This window comes from Heloderma suspectum, chromosome 1 (assembly GCF_057233095.1).
Source record: "Heloderma suspectum isolate Gila_16-S chromosome 1, 16-S_ref, whole genome shotgun sequence".
Classification (NCBI taxonomy): Eukaryota; Metazoa; Chordata; class Lepidosauria; order Squamata; family Helodermatidae; genus Heloderma; species Heloderma suspectum.
Window position 1 is genome coordinate 417,337,620 of NC_139458.1, and position 17,369 is coordinate 417,354,988.

Consider the following 17,369-nt stretch of genomic DNA (forward strand, 5'->3'; position numbering starts at 1 on the left):
AATCCCACCAAAATCCGTAAGCAGAAGCCCCAGTAAGTTGCGGGATAAAAGGCTTTGTGTGGTGAAGCCCATAGGGTGCATACAGGTGTACATAATTTTAGGGGTAAGCCTGCTGCAGAAACACACTTACTGCATTTGGGGCACACAGACAGTCTTCTTTCCCGGTCCCACCTCGGGGAAAACCTGTTCTGCTACTTTCAGCAGAATCCAGATTTGTACAGCAGTGATTGATTGTCCCTTGTGTCAATCATGAAGCCATCTCACAGAATCATAGAATAGTATTAGAATTTTTATGAGGATTTTTAAATGAATGAAAAAACAGGATGGAACAGACTTATGGGTGGCACAGGCTGGAAATAGACCGATTTGCCTATTTCTACTCTGGAGTAATACAGAGGAGAACAAAATGAGGCTAGAAAAATGCTGTCAGGTTTTCATTGCTCCTTACCCTTGAAGAAAACCTGGTATATTTGACATGTTGTTCAGTTATTCAATCGTGTCCAACTCTTCGTGACCCCATGGACAATAGCACGCCAGGCCTTCCTGTCCTGCGCTCTCTCAGCTGCGCTCTCTCTCTGACTGTATAGAGCTTCTCTATCTTTGGCTGCAAAGTACATAATCAATCTAATTTCGATATTGACCGTCTGGTGATGTCCATGTGTAGAGTCGCCTCTTGTGCTGTTGGAAAAGAGTCTTTGCTATGATCAGCGTGTTCTCTTGGCAAAACTCTTTCTTGACTTCCTACTTTAGCATTCCAATCGCCTATGATGAAGAGGACATCTTTTTTTGGTGTTAGTTCTAGAAGGTGTAGGTCTTCATAGAACCGATCAACCTCAGCTTCTTCGGCCTCAGTGGTTGGGGCATAGACTTGAATTACTGTGATGTTGAACGGTTTGCCTTGGATTCGTACTGAGATCATTCTATCGTTTTTGAGATTGTACCCCAGGACTGCTTTTCCCACCCTTTTGCTGACTATGAATGCTACTCCATTTCTTCTAAGGGATTCTTGCCCACAGCAGTAGATATGATGGTCACCTGAATTAAATTCGCCCATGCTTGTCCATTTTAGTTCGCTGATTCCCAAGATGTCGATGTTCAGTCTTGCCATCTCATGTTTGACCACCTCCAGCTTACCTTGATTCATTGATCTGACATTCCAGGTTCCTAAACAATACTGTTCTTTACAGCATCGGATTTTCTTTTCACCACCAGACACATCCACAACTGAGTGTCCTTACAGCTTTGGCCCAGCCGCTTCACTCTTTCTGGCGCTACTTGGAAATTCCCTCTGCTCTTCCCCAGTAGTATATTGGACACTTTCCGACCTGAGTGGCTCATCTTCCGGCGTCATATCTTCTAGCCTTGTGATAGTTCCATGGGGTTTTCTTGGCAAGAATACTGGAGTAGGTTGCCATTTCCTTCTCCAGTGGACCACATTTTGTCAGAACTCTCCGCCATTACCTGTCCATCTTGGGTGGCCCTGCACGGAATAGCTTATGGCTTCACTAAGATATGCAAGCCCCTTCACCACAACAAGGCAGTGATCCATGAAGGGGATATTTGACATACATTGGGGAAATCTGCTTGGTAATAAGCCATTTATTGCAGCTCGCGTTTTCTGCCTTTGATGCCTCCACACTGTGTGACGCAGCCCCATCTCTGCTTCCAGACCTCAAACAGGCCTAATCTCCTTCATTGAGAATGGGAGAGGATGTAACTGCACTTCACCAGGGATGTAGTGCTCTGGGGTCGCACCGGCACTCCCAGCAGGATCACAGTCTGCTGCTGTGGGGCAGACGTGGCAGGAGGAGGAGGGAGCAAAGGAAAGGAGTGCGAGCGACTGGCGGCTGCCTCTCGCCTACCACACCTGCCAGCAGAGCTGGCCAGAAAAACGGGGCGAGGGAGCCTGAGGGAGCTCTACAGCTGCCCCTCGGAGCCCCCTATTCTCCTCCTCGGCACTCAGCTTATCCACCTTCCACCCCAAGCAGCCGCCACGCCTCACAACTCGACCATCCCCAGTCAGCCCCTCAGCTGCCCAACCATTTTCCCACCCTGCTGCCTGTTCACACTCCGTGCCTGCGTGCCCAGCACTGCCCTCGCCATCCTGCAGCACCCGCCAACCATTCAGGGCTGCTGTTAGCCACGGCATGAGCGGGGGGGCACTGCTGCCGCCATTGTCTGTTGCTCGTGCTTATGCTGGGGTTTGCTGTGCGTGGGAGAGGGATTCTAGTGGGTTTGATGTGCAGGCGTTAGCAGCGGATCATGTTTTAGCACCATGCAGTGAAAAGTTTCACCCGCTGTTTGCACATCAAGTTTGTTCTTCAAGGCACACAAGGGGGCCTGGGGTTGGATCCAACCCCTCTGGTTGACAGTGGGATCCTAGGTTTGTTTACTCAGAAGTAAGCCCCAATGTGTTCAGTGGAGTTTATGCTGGGGGGACTATGGCCATGAGTCACTTAACCTGAACTTGAAGGGTCAATATGAGTAAGGTGGGAGGGAATGGGAGCCCTCTTTTGCCTTTCCCTTGTCTCCTCCCTCTACTTTCCTATCTTCTTCCTTCCTCCTCCTGTAAGGGATGCTGCCCATGGGGCTGACCTTAGCCAATTTACCTTGAGATGTAAGTTTGTTATATCTCCAGTAAAAGTCTGTTCCTAACCCACCACTCGGGTGTGTTTTGTCTATACCTTGGCTACTGATGGGGGGGGGGGGGGCTGATTCAGACTTCAGTTTACTCCCCTAGTGAGAGTAGTTGTAGGGCAATCCTACTTGTCTATTCAGAAGTAAGTACCATTATGTTCAATGGGATTTACTCCCAAATAAGTGTGTATATGATTGCAGCCTTAAAGGAGTTGTGGGTCACCACTGACTAAATTCCATTTATTTTAATGGGGCACTGCTTCACACCAGGTTGCAATGGCTCTTCATAATAATAATTATAAATATACTATGATTCTATTATTATTATTATTATTATTATTATTATTATTATGTTTCCTGAATTAAAAAGGACTAACCTTTTTAGTCCACACTGGAGACATTCAAGATGAAGCTGGACAGCAATCTGACGGGGATGCTCTGACTTGGATTCCTGCATTGAGCAAGGGGTTGGACTCGATGGTCTTATAGGCCCCTTCCAACCCTACTATTCTATGATTAACTAAATAATATTTTCTAGCAAGTTGCTGGACTTGACTTTGTGTGTGTGTATGTGTGTGTGTTTTCTTCTCAAATGGACCTTTTAATAATTCTGAATTAGGGTGACCAGATACTCCAAACAAAGTGACTGAAAGCTAATTTGTATTGTATAATCTTTCAAGGTTGTATAATCTTAGAAGGGGGCTTGGCTGCGAGGGGGTGTGGCTGTGACTGTCATGAAGGGACCCCGCACTTCTGAATTTGCCACTACATTACTGTACTTCACCTACCTTGAAGCAATTCAGAGAATTCTTCATCTCTGCCACTTTCTCCTCCATTGCGCACCGGCAGCTTTGGACCTTCTCTTCAAGAGCATACTCCCCACGTTGGATTCTTGAAAGTTCCTGCATTGCTTCAGTGAAACCCGTTTTAAGTTCAGAAGCCAGAGCCTGCAACTAAATTAGGCAATTGCAAATGCCACAGAAAACAATGTGGATTCCCCCATCCATTCACATAACATAAGAAAGAGAAAAAGCTGTCTCAAACTCTCTTTGTCCATCTAGCCCAGTATTGTACTGCTATGAGTCTCCAGGGTCTCCAGCAGAGAAGGTCATTCACATTACCTGCTACCCAGAGCCAGTACCAGCCCTCCCACTGCCAGAGGCAGGAGAGTACATGCATGACACTGCATCGCCCACCCCATTGCTGCCACCTGCCCTCTGGCCTGCTCCGAGGATCCTTTCAGAGCGCGTCAGAGGGGTGCGGGGGTGGAAAGGCTCTCTCAGAAGTCATGTCAGCCAGAGAACTTGGCCACTGTGGCTCTGCAAAGAGCCAGTCACAGCCAGGCCCAAATACCTGACTCTGAGGAAGTCTTTCTTCAGACCCAGGCATTGTGGGAGGTGTGCCCCAGGGATCACCTGTGCCACAAATGCCACAGCAGGAGAGGGGCCAGCTGAGCTCTCTGGAGCATCTGTTGTGCCACCTAGGGCCCTACTGGCAGGGGGGAGTGTGTAATTCGTCACTACTCCTGCTCTGCTGCCTGAGGTGGAGGATTCACCTCACCTCATGGGAGGGCTAGTCCTGCTGTACCTGATCCTTCTAACTGGAGATACCAGGGATTGAAGCTTTGACCTTCTGCATGCAAAGCATGGGCTCTACCAGTGACCTATGGCCCCTGCTGAGCATTTCCTCTTTACTAGAGGCACCAACCTTCTAGTTTAATTGCAAATTATCCTTCCTATCCCCTGCCTGCATCTCTTTTCCTTGGCAGCACTCTACCATTAGAGTGCTCTTCTACCAGGCAATATATATAACTACCTAGTTATATACTACCTCCAGGACCAGAGCTCTGAATATCAGTTGCTGGGGGGGAAAATGTGGGAGAGGGTGCTGTTGCCCTCATGTCCTGCATGTGGGCTTCTCATGAGCATCTGGTTGACCATTGTGGGAAACCAGATGCTGAACTAGATAGGCTTTTGGTCTGATTTGGCAGGGCTCTTCTTACATTCTTAAAATGTTTCCATTGTAGAAGCCCTGCTCCCTGAAAACTCATACCATATTCCAGGCTTCCCCAGCAGGGTACTGTCCAGAAGTTTTAGACCTTACGCTCATAATCCCTGACTGTTAGCTATGCTGGCTGAGGTTGATGGCAGTTGTAGTCCAAAACATCTGCAGGGCACCCAATTGTCAAAGTTTGCCATATTCCTCCCAAATGAATGGCCTTAAGAAGCCAGCTACATATTTCCAGCTTTTTCTCCATGGCTATGAAGAACAAAAGAAAAACATCACTGAAAAACAAAAGCTTTCTGCTTTGTCTAATTGTTAGGTTAAGAAGATTCAGGAGAAAGCCTTCATTTTATTAGGTTCTACTCCTAATAATTGTAACCTTAGCTCTCTATCCAGCCTATCAAGGTAAACACAGCAGCCCATGTGCTGTGTATTGTGGTCTGCCAGGTGCTTGACAGCCCCCATTTGGAAGTCCAAGAACAGGCACCAACACAGGTTTATTGAGTCCTCCCTAGTAGGCTGCCATTCGTGGCTGGTGGGCTACGTTCAGCTTGATGGGTCATAAATTGCAAAAGCTGGGTCTATAGTCTACAATTTATTATGTAGTTGTGGCCAATGAATTCAGAGCAAGACAGAAGGCAATGCCGGAGCATCTCTGATTACATTACATTACCTTACATGATTACCTTACATAAGGGGCTTACTAGCCTTGCTGAAGTCTATGCTTGGAGTAGGGGGCGGGGGGAGTCCCATCACCTTTTGCAATAGCTCCTGTAGAGCGTAACCCCAGGCATATTAAGACAACAAAAAGTCCTACAATTCCCAGCATGCTGGGAGTTATAGGATTTTTTTCTGTCAAAACATGCACAGGATTACACCCTTAGCTGCTATATTTAGAAGGCTACAGAGGGGTACGGTTTGAGTAGAATAGGAGTTGGGCGGGGGGGAGTCAGAGGGTGCAGTTTGTGGATTTCACGAAGGGCTACCCTACCTTTTCCTCCATAAAATTTTAACAGTGAGTAAAATTCCACCAACACCACATATATGTGCACTCACGTGGACACTGACACAGGCAAAACTAATGCAGGGTCACCATTCCCTATGGCAGCAAAACCATCGGTCCAGCTTTATGTTTTCAACTGATGGGAACCAGTGTGGTCTCAACCATTACAAATGTGGTCCCAATCTTGTTTGTAGAACATTATGTGACAAGAAGAATAGTGAAGTGAATGACAAAACAAAGACAATGCAAGAGTTAAAAACACACACTTCAATGTTATCTAAACCAAATCTCACTGTAACCAAATTTAGTGGTTACAGTGAGATTTACTTGTGCCTGGTTTTCTCTGGATTGCACTGAGATATTGCCATCTTCCTAGTTAAGCATCATTCCCCCCATCATTTATCATAATATCAGAGAACCATAGAGCTTGGATATATTCCAAGATTATCTAGAACAGATCCCTGATTTTCCACAAATTAGCAGATGTTATCTTCATACTACATATCTATCTCTATAATGCTAGTGTCCCATGCAGAAAACATATGCATGTCAAGTTCCACACACCCCAGATGCCTGCAATTATAAAACAGTCCACTCAGGAAGCTCAAGGAAATGAGCCAAGCCATATGCTTTATGAGTCAAGTGGAAAAATCATGATGCTACTGTCATACATGCATTCCCTTGGCCTTCTAACGTATCCACTCCAGCAAACATCCTCTTTAGTAGGCAATTTAGTAGAGAAATTTGTGTAACAAAGCTGGAAGCGATTATTTTTTAATGAAAAGCATCCTTAGGAGGCTGCAATTTTGAGCAGATAAATGACAGGAGATTTCTTAATCCTTTCCCAGCTATTTTCTGCTAAAAAGTGTCCCTTCCACTTGCTTTCCCGCCCAGCGGGGTTCCAGATGTGTGTTGTTATCCATCTGCACCCTGCAAGGAAACAGCTGGGGGGTGATTTTCAACAGAAAAGGGGACAGCATAAGCACTCCTCTCCTTTCACTCCTCCACTCAAAAATGCAGCCTTCCTTGGGGGGAGGATTGGGGGTGGAAATGCACGCATATCCTTCCTTTATTTCTTTTGAGAAGGGATTTGAAACTCACCTTTTCCAGGAAACCTTTTGAACAAGTTCTGAGACCCAAGCCTATTGTAACTATGTATGTGTAATTCAAATAATTGCACATTCATCCCTTGTTTTACCCCTTCCTTCATTTCCCTCCCCTTCCTCTGTTGTTTCCCTGTGTCTATTTTAAGACTGCAAGCTCCTTCAGATAGGGACCAGTCAAACCTGGCCTTTATAAAGTGCTATTCACATAGATTGTGTTTAATAATAATAATAATAACAACAACAACAACAACATAAAAATAATGTGTAGTTTACCACTCAAGGTTATTTCACATTTCATCAACTTCTTCTGCCTTCATTGCAGAAATCTGATAATGTTGAGGGGCCTTAAATCTCACTGAAATGGACAGGATTTGAATACTTAATGATTTCAGTAGGACTTATGTGTTCCCAACTTTCTCTGGTTTAAGAGTCATACAACCAAATCCAGGAACCTACATACTCTGAAATGACAGGCCGTGTGTGTATGTATGTGTGTGTGTGTGTGTGTGAGTGAGAGAGAGAGAGCTCTGTGCACATGCATCAGAATCTGTGCACACCTCGACATTGCTGGAAAAGGGCCATTATGTGCCAAAGGTATACACATGTCCTAAAGTGCTGAGTAAAGATTCTAGCCTACACTAGATCTTATGAAAATAGAAGGTAATATTTATCCAGGTTATTTAACCCAAAATTAAGGAATATTATTTATACTCTGAATGAACTGCTAAAGTGTTTTTAAACGTCAGAATTTTTTTGTTCATTATTAATAGCATTTAACATTTTAAACCAAGTTTCTATTTGGTTTGTCTGTTCTGTTTTGATTTTCTGTTGGGTTCTATTTTTACAGAAAGTTATCCAAAGCCTCACTATTCAGAGCATCTTGCTCATTTTTACCTGAGCAATCTGTGTTGCAGGATTAATCACTGGCACACTTTCAGTTTCTCCTGTGGGAATAAAGAATTTCAGTCAATTAACGGGACTTATTAGGCTTACTATATATAAAATGGGGGCATAATGACTTGCAGTCCACTTTAGATGCAAATCTGTCTCTTTTCTGGAACACACAGTTCTGCTTTGAACTTGCCCCATATATATATATATATATATATATATAAAAACAATCTGCCACAATTACAAACAACAGGCATTTTCCGCAATGAAGTATACCTATGGTCCAGTTATGGAGAAGTAGTCAGTGCCACTGTGGAAGGCTGTAGCTATGCTAGTTATGACTAATTATAGGATAAACTGAAAAGTTATGAAATAACTGACTCTGGGGCTGATTTTGTAATGTGTTAATTCAGTAAATACATAGTAGTGATGGCACTGCTGGCCCAAGATGTTTTGATGCCTGAAGCACAGCACTAAATGGTTCTCCCCCCCCCCCAATGTTCCCCATACTAGAGCCACCTCTTGCTGTACCATTCAGACATTAGTTCCTGCCTTCATCTATCCCATCAAATTTCAGAGGCTGAAATGGGGCCTGTTTAACTTTGCTGCATGGTAGGCTCAGCACTGTAGGATGGCAACTGGGTGGTTAAGTTCATTTCATGTTTTTCTACATAAGAACAAAAGCCCAACCAATTACTATCATTTTCTGCATTCATAAGTAATTATACCAGATGTGAGAGATTTCATGCTGGGAAATTTGAGCCAGAAATGGCCCTGGACTTCTGACTGCCCAAAGTGAAATCAGGGAACCCATACTAGAGGAAAACCCTATTAGAGAGAAACCATTCAAATGCCCCAAGTGTAGGAAAAACTTTTTCGGACGGATTTGTTGGCCTTCCATCAGAGATCTCATGAACAACAGAGATTCAGCCTTACAAATGCAGTTAGTATGGAAGAGTTTTGTTTTGAAAGATAAAATGAAGAGGCACTGATCCAATTTATACTCTAGTTAACTCCGGTTTTTACTTTAGTTTTATTTTGTTTTAAACTTTTAAAGGTTTTTATATTATGTTTTATTCTATTGTTGTATTTTAAAATTTTATATTTTGTGAACTACCCAGAGAACGTCGGTTATGGGGTGACATAGACATATCAAAGATAGTCAAATTTATGACATTAGAATTTGATCACTGTGGGCTTCATCACACAAGGCTAAAAATCCTGCAATTTACCAGGGTTTCTGCTTCCAGAATCTTTATGGAATTCGACTGGGCCCTTTCCACGTGGCTTTTAAAAAAAACTGAACTTCTTGATAAAGTTATAGATTCATAGGGTTCGAAGGGACCTACAAGACCATTGAGTCCAACCCCCTGCTCAATGCAGGAATCCAAAGTCTATGTGTTTCATTACAAAACCACTAGGTGGCGCTGTTCTTTAATTGCAAGAAAGTGACTTTAAACAGTATACCCTCATTTACATCGACTCCATGGTGGGAGGAAGGAAAATGCCGGACTTTCGTCGTCATGGCCAGACTTCTGTGAGTAAGCAATCTCCATAGCAGGATAAAAGCCCCGTGTGAAGGAGCCCTGTGAGCAGTATTTGGTGTTATTATTTATCAGTTATTAAATCACTATATATTATGTAAATAACAATAGTTTTTTTTAAAGAAATGTAATACATAAAATCTAACCACACCAACCCAAAGAGCACATGTGATCATCTGATTCATTGGCAGTGCACTCACATGTGCGCTGTGCAGGCGACACCAACTTGGAGGAGCTATCCCTCTGCCACCACTGCTGCTGCTGTGAGCTTCTTTGTAGCAAATTTAGGTTGCAGTCCTGTGGACCCTGGGAAGGCATCCCAGGGGCCATAGGATAGAGGATTTCCCCTCTGAGGGTGGAGAGAGAGGCCTGCTCTTGGAGGGGGAGGTCTGACTTCAGTTGCCTCCTCCCAGTCCCCCTAGAAACCACTCAAGCCCTTGCCGCTCCAATGTCAGAGCTCTGACACTGGTAGACGCAAAAAGGGGCAGCACTGAGAGGTGTGTCATGGCCAGATTGAGGGCCAATCTACACGTTCTTTACGCTTCCAACGAGGTTTCGCCCCCCCCGTCTTTCACATTACACCGTCCCCGCCTCATATTGGAACCACAATTTCCCACCTCCCTGCTACTGCTTCCAATACCCTGATATTCTGGTAGTTCCCATTCATGTACTCTTCTCTTCCCTGTTCGTCACCATATAAGGTCATAGTCCCCTCCCACGCCTGCCCATATACGGCGGTGTTTGTATTTCCCTCCTGTCCAATCACAGCTCTCAACGCCCCCATGCAGTCTTCTGGATACTGATTGCACAGCTTTCTCAGCACTCAAAGTTTCTTCATCAACCAGCAAAGGGCTGGATGTGCATGCGCTTGTCTGATCTTGGAAGCTCAGCAGGGTTGGCCCTGGTCGGTACTTGGATGGTCGACCGCCTGGGAATCAGGCTTCCTGCATTGAGCATGGGGTTGTTCTCTCCCTTCAAATGACACTAAGTTTTACCTCCTTCTATCCCCCGCTTTGGCTTTTCTTTAAAAATTAAGGCATTATCTTCAAATCTTTGAAGAATCGTAGCTTCGCCAGCCCAATTTCTCTGCACATATGCCCGGGCAAGCCCAGGCAAGCGTAATTTTTTTCACGGTCCCCACCATGCTCGCAGCACAGAAAGAAACACACACACATATCCAGGCAGACAGTCATCACTACTCATGGACTAACATCAATACAAATGTCCATGGACAATTTTAGCATCATCTCATGAGTGGCAGACAAACACAGGGCAGTCTTCGAACCTTCGAGGACGCTAGCAGCCCCCCCCAACCCGAGTGCTGGGTGCTGCTGCCACTGCCACTCTTCCTCACGCCAGCTGTCAAGGGCTGGTGTGGGGAAAACAGCATTGGGAGACACCCCCCAGCCTCTTGCCCTGGCCTCCAGCAGGTGGTGGGGGAGAAGAGGATAGGTGCCTCCTTCTTCCCTCCACCCTCACCTGCTACAGTGGCGGTGGCGAGGGACAAGTTGGTCATTTCCCCTAAGGCCAGAACTTATGGAGAATGACCAGCCACTGCCGTTATAGCAATGATGGGGGGAGGATGAGAGGCGCTGCCTTCTTCCCCTCTTCTTGCTGAGGGAACTGGTGTCTGGGGGGGGTAGAGTGGCAACTTCTCACCAGGCATCAAGCCCAAACAGGATGCTTGCGCCTCTATACCCACAGAGATAGAGGAAGAGAGGGATGGTGGGCGGGGGATCGGCTAAAATGGGAAGAGTTGCCGCTCCTCCAATGAGAGCTGCCTTGCTGGAGAGCTGGAAAACAGTGCAGCACTGGAGTGTGAACCGTGCTTGCGCATTCGACGAAGTACTGGAATGGGGAAACGGGGTGAGTGCGGATAATCAAATTTTAATGCGATTGCGTTTAACTCGAGAGTACGCCAACTTCATTGCAATGGTGGGTGCAATGTAGATCGGCCTTGGGAGAGGCTTTGGATCCACAGGACCCAAAACCCTCCCAGTGCCCAGACAAGCCCAAAACAGAGGGCAGGGGGCAGGCAGGGGAGGGGAATGTATGCCATCCCTGGAGCTGGCGTACATAATTGTAATGGGAAGGAAATCATTAAAACAAAACCCAGTGACGCTAGAATAGGAGGGAAGGGAGGAAAACATTGCTTTTCCCTTCTGCCCTGATGATGTGAACCTGGCAGGACTTCAGATGAGGCGGTTTGTCTGCCTTTGGACTTCCCTGGTGGGATTACTCTGTTAGACTGCAATCTTAAATACAACTAGTAGAGAATAAGTCCCATCGAACACTGTAGAACATAATTCTAAGGAAACACATATAGGAGCTTGCTGTTAATGGCCTTTACTATCCACAATGTGCCACCTTTAAATTGTGTCCCCATCTGCTATTCCAAGTAAAGCTTTCATTCCACTTCCTCACAAGGTTGACCTTGATTGTATTATGTGTGCCAAATTATGTTTTGACTTCTGTTCCAAACGTATGAGGTTTACAGACCTCTCTAGAATGGCTAATGTATTATTTGCTTTTTTATGATGGCTAGATAGCATCACCGATGCAATGAATATGGACTTAGGCACACTCCAGGAGAGAGCGCAGGACAGGAAGGCCTGGAGTGCTATGGTCCATGGGGTCACGAAGAGTCGGACACGACTGAACAACAATAACAATACTCTCATAATACTCTCATAATCCTTATATCTGTTTAAAATTTGCTTCTGCTAGATCTATGAAATGTACATAAAGATCAAAGTAGGCAACCCAGTTTTTATGTGTTCACATTCTCTCCATGAACAGTATCCCCTGCCTTATACTAGCTTCTTGCCATTCCCTTGTCTGTTATTTCTGTACTTTATTCCAAGGGCAGATTTAAACTGGTTTTGCAGTTATCCCACTCCCTAGGAACCCTGAACATTGTAGTTCAGGGGGTGACATAGGGATTTCTAAGAGAAGTCTGATCATCTTCACCAAACTACAATTTCATGGCCTACACATGCAACAAGTGCAAGTTGATCACACTGCTGGAAGAAAAAGTAAGAAGACTGGAGTGGCGAGTGGCGACCCTCCAGGGAATAAGAGAACACGAAGAGTTCTTGGACAGAACGGTGGAACTACAGCAGCAAAGCGAAGTACAGGAGCTAGAAGAGCAACAGCAAGCTGAGGCAGAAGAGGAGGCTGCTGAAGTGAGGAAAAATTAAGATTGTTGTTCAGTCGTTAAGTCGTGTCCGACTCTTCGTGACCCCATGGACCACAGCACGCCAGGCCTTCCTGTCCTCCGCTCTCTCCTGGAGTGTGCTCAAGTTCATATGCATTGCATCGGTGATGCTATCCAGCCATCTCATCCTCTGCCATCCCCTTCTCCTTTTGCCTTCAATCTTTCCCAGCATCAGGGTCTTTTCCAGTGACTTTTCTCTTCACATTAGGTTGCCAAAATATTTGAGCTTCAGCTTCAGTATCTGTCCTTCCAATGAGCAGTCTGGGTTGATTTCCTTTAGGATGGACTGATCTGACCTCCTTGCAGTCCAGGAGACGCGTAAGAGTCTTCTCCAGCACCACAGTTCAAAAGCATCAATTCTTCGGCACTCAGCCTTCCTTAGAGTCCAGCTCTCATAGCCATACGTTACTACTGGGAAAACCATAGCTTTGATTATACGAACCTTTGTTGGCAAGGTGATGTCTCTGCTTCTTACTATGCTGTCTAGGTTTGCCATAGCTTTCCTCCCAAGGAGCAAGCGTCTTTTAATTTCATGGCTGCAGTCACCGTCTGCGGTGATCTTGGAGTCCAAGAAAATAAAATCTGTCACTGCTTCCATTTCTTCCCCTTCTATATGCCAGGAAGTGACGGGGCCAGATGCCATGATCTTAGTTTTTTCAATGTTGAGTTTCAAACCAGCTTTTGCACTCTCCACTTTCATCCTCAACAAGAGGCTCTTTAGATCCTCTTCGCTTTCTGCCATTAGGGTGGTATCATCTGCGTATCTGAGGTTGTTGATAATTCTCCTGGCAATCTTAATTCCAACCTGTGATTGAAGATACTCCTTGGAAAAGGGTGACAGGAGCAGAAGAACTAGAAGCCACTCGGCACCAGTGGAGGCAGTGGAACTAGGGAACCATTTCCAGGTACTTGAGGATGAGACTGGAGGACAGTGTGCAGAGGAAGAATTACAGGGAAACCTGCATGAGAGCAAGCAAGAGGCTGAAGGTCAGCCAAGCAGAGGCAATGAAATGAAGGTCTACAACAACAAGAAGAGTAGTAGCAGTAGTCATAGTAGTAGTAGTAGTAGTAGTAGTAGACTCCTTGCTGCGTGGGATCGAGACCCAAGTATATTGTGAAGACCCATGAACTCACCAGGTATGCTGTCTCCTGGGAGGACGGATTAGAGATGTGACTGAAGGGTTGCCTGCACTCATAAAGCCCACTGACAGGTATCCCTTTCTTCTCATCCATGTGGGAACAAATGATACCGGAGGGCTTTAAACTGAATGCTACGGGGAAGGAAGACGTAAAGTTTGGGGTAACAATGGACGAAGGCTCATGCACTGCAACGGAGAGAACAGCTCTACTAGTGCCCAATAATAGAGTTCACAAACACGTAGGAAGAAAGCCAGAACATGAAGCACATGGTCTTCAATGTCTATATACCAATGCCCAGAGTATGGGAAACAAACAGAATGAACTTGAACTCTTAATACAGGAGGGAAATTATGACTTGGCAGGTGTAACTGAGACTTGATGGGATGACTCTCATGACTGGAGCACAGCAACTGAAGGATATAATTTGTTCAAAAAAAACAAGGAGGAACAGAAAGGGAGGTGGGGTTGCACTAAACTTTAAAAACACATATATCTGCACAGAAATACAGGAAGATGAGCTTGGTAGCCCCATTGAGAGCATCTGGGTTGAAATAAATGGAGCAAAGAATAAAAGGAACATGGTGGTCAGAGTCTACTACTGGCCACCCAATCAAGGAGAAGGCAAGGATGAAACTTTTGAAAAGCAAATTGCCAATGTTTCAAGGAAGCATGATGTAGTAGTAATGGGGGACTTCAATTTCCCCAATATTTGTTGGGAGACAAATTCTGCAAAACATGGCCCCTCCAAGACATTCCTGACTTGTGTGACAGATAACTTCTTCCTACAGAAAGTAGAGGAAGGAACTAGAGAATCGGCTATCCTTGACTCAGTCCTAACCAACAGAGTGGTTAGTGGATAAAGTAGCAGTTACAGGAACTCTGGGGGAAAGCGACCATGTTATACTTGAGTTCATGGTTCTAAATGAAGGAAAAGCCAAGTGTAGCCAAATGCTCACCCTGGATTTTAGGAAAGCTGATTTTAATAAACTCAGAACAATGATCAGTAAGGTCCCATGGAAAGTGACTCTAATGAGAAAAGGAGTCCAAGATGGGTGGGAGTTTTTAAAAAAGGAAATTCTCAAGGCACAATTACAAACTATTCCAACAAGAAGAAAAGGCAGAAGACAACAGAAGAAGCCAATGTGGCTTCACAAAAAGCTTAGAGATGACCTGAAAACAAAAAAGGGCATATACAGGAAGTGGAAGGAAGGCCAAGCTACAAAGGAAGAGTACAGGCAGGTAGCACAGAATTGCAGGGATGGCGTCAGGAAGGCTAAAGCTGAGAACGAGCTGAGGTTAGCGAGGGATGCTAAAAGCAACAAAAAAACTTTCTCCAGCTACACGCGTAGTAAAAGACAGAGGAAAGAAATGGTGGTTCAGCTATTAAATAAGGATGGCAAAATTCTAGGATTCTAGAATTCTTAGGGAGAAGCCATGACAGTTAAAGTGCTATAAAATCTGCATATTCAAAATGTAGATTTGCCTACTATCTGTGTGTCAGAGCCAGCTTTGGGGGAAGCACCTCTGCAGAACCAGGTGCGCCGCTTGTGCGTGTTCCCAGATCCATCCTTATTTGGGGAAGAGCAAGTGGCAGCAATGGCCAGGAGTGCTTTTTACAAGCTCTAGCTTCTATGCCAGCTGTGGTCATGCCTGCAGCAGTCAGACTTGGCCATGGTTACCCATGCTCTGGTTCCCTTCAAAAGAGACTGCTGCAATGTACTTTTGTGATGCTGCCTCCGAAGATGGCCCAGAAGCTTCAGCTGGTGCAAAATGTGGATGCCTGGGTGTTTGGTGGGGGCCAGAAAACCAGAATACGTGCTTCATGTATGCTCGGGGGTCCTTCTTGAGTGCCCATTAAGAACAGTATAATTGGAATGCACTAGAGGCACATCATTTTCAGTGGTGAGCCCAAATCTTTGGAACTCCCTTTCAATTGACCTACATCTTTCCCTTTTGACTCTGGCTTTTAGGAAGGTTTTGAAGACCTTCCTCTTCAAGGCTGCCTTTGACTGATCCCATATGTCAGCAGAACAGCTTCTTAAGTAATTTCTGGACATCTGTTCTGATGTGATCACCTGTAATTTGTATCTTGTTTCTCACTTCTTCGATACATTGCTTTCAATGGGCAGAGCCCTAAAAAAGTAGCTTAAAAATAATGTAAATTGAAAAAGAACTCAGAAGAAAGAAAGCATTGTACGGTTATTGTACTGGGATATTGGTGTTGGTGTTGGGTGAGGGATATTTAGTAGATTTGCATGGAATATAATTGACTTTTAGTGTGGAAACTGAGAACCTGAAGCAATACAGACATTCATTATCTTAAACCTCAGAGACCCTGGATTTCCTTAGGGAAGCAGGGCACCTCTGAAACTATTTGCTTACAAAGTGAGTGGTGCCCTCTTTCAGCCAAAGTAAAATTAAATAATTCCTCAGTGAGAGCCAGAAGACAGAAAATAATTGATCACTGTTCTGCTCCTCTTTCGTTCCATAACACACATGGGATTTATTTCAGCCCGTAACAGCTTTTGATATCTCACTAGAAATACCAGTTTATCTTTCTTCCTCCCGGAGAAAGCCACAGCTGGGTGAGATTAAGATGCTATAAAGGTATGTGGGGGATTCTTATTTGCACATGGATATTGCCTTCATACTCAGGATCTGACGTATTTCAACATTTGGGTCAAAAATAATATTTTCCCCATAATGCAGAATATGGTGTATAGATTTATTTTGTCTCTCTCATGTAGATAATGAATAAATATAATTAAAAATTACCTATGTCTGTAATAAAGTGAATTTCTGAGCTGGAAACGCTTTGGGAATAGAGGTTACTTTTAATTCCTATCTGGTATATTCAACCCATGGAGGTTTCATTTGTAGAAATCTGTTGTAAGCCTTTCCTGCCAAAACACCACCACGTAAAAACTATCTGCTAAACATCTCAACTGGCAAATGTATTCATTTATGAGTTAGTCATACGGTTGCTTGCTTCCATATGATAAAGCCGCTAACAGCATTTGATATAGTATTAACATTACAACAATCATCCTATCTAAAACCAGTCTGAAAAAATCATAGTATAGCTATAACAATCGCAAATAGTTTAGGTCACCCTTCCCAGCCTGGTGCCCTCCAGATGTGTTGGACTACAACTCCCACAGTCCCCAGCTAGCATAGCCATGTTGTGAGCACCAGGTTGGAGAAGCCTAGACCAGAGCATTAAAGAATAAGTTGTAGTAGTTTACCTCAGAGCTCAGGTGGGCCTCTCTGAACAGGCCATTCTGAATGGTGGGGAGTTACAAACAAAAGGCCTATTTGGGACTTACACAGATCTACTTGTCCTGTGGAGATCTGGTTTGGGACCTCATTAGTAGGCCTTAATGAATGTGGAAGCAGAAGCATCACTCTGAGGGCACTTCCAGAAGATTCTAACTGTAGGGACGTGAAGCTTCATTTGACCACTTCTGATCCCCGCAGTTCAGATATATATTGAATGAGCTTCAGCCCAGGTTCATCCTTGCTGGTCCAGAGTGCCAACAAGAACAGGTGCAGGATTAAAATGGGCTGAGCAGTCCGCATTGATCTGTTGCCTTCCTGCAGTAAGTTTGGTGTGTCCTAGAGGGAAAATTACCTGCCATTCCTCGAGATACTTCTTAAACTCCTGGCTGGGCATTTCAGCACAAGACTTTACTAAGTTGTTTTCCCTGGAAGGAAAGCTTCCAATGGCACTACCACCAATGGCAGCTTCCCAGATCAGGGCTGCAATGGGAGTAAAAGGTTAAAGTGCCCTTCATAGAATAGTAGGGTTGGAAGGGACCTACAAGGCC

General features: G+C 44.8%; 1 protein-coding gene across 3 annotated transcripts in view; it reads right to left on the reverse strand.

Moving 5' to 3' along the window:
* The window catches only part of ARHGEF33 (Rho guanine nucleotide exchange factor 33), a 49,115-nt gene that overhangs the window by 24,949 nt on the left and 6,797 nt on the right, over positions 1–17,369 (reverse strand). For 2 of the 3 annotated variants that reach the window (XM_084829136.1, XM_084829134.1), the window contains exons 3-4: positions 7,645–7,694; positions 3,426–3,590 (exon numbers count right to left, since the gene is read on the reverse strand). In XM_084829136.1, coding sequence (XP_084685262.1) covers positions 3,426–3,590; positions 7,645–7,694 — 215 coding nt within the window. Of the gene's footprint in view, positions 1–3,425; positions 3,591–7,644; positions 7,695–17,369 lie in introns of those variants that run through there. The other variant, XM_084829137.1, reaches the window with a different exon arrangement.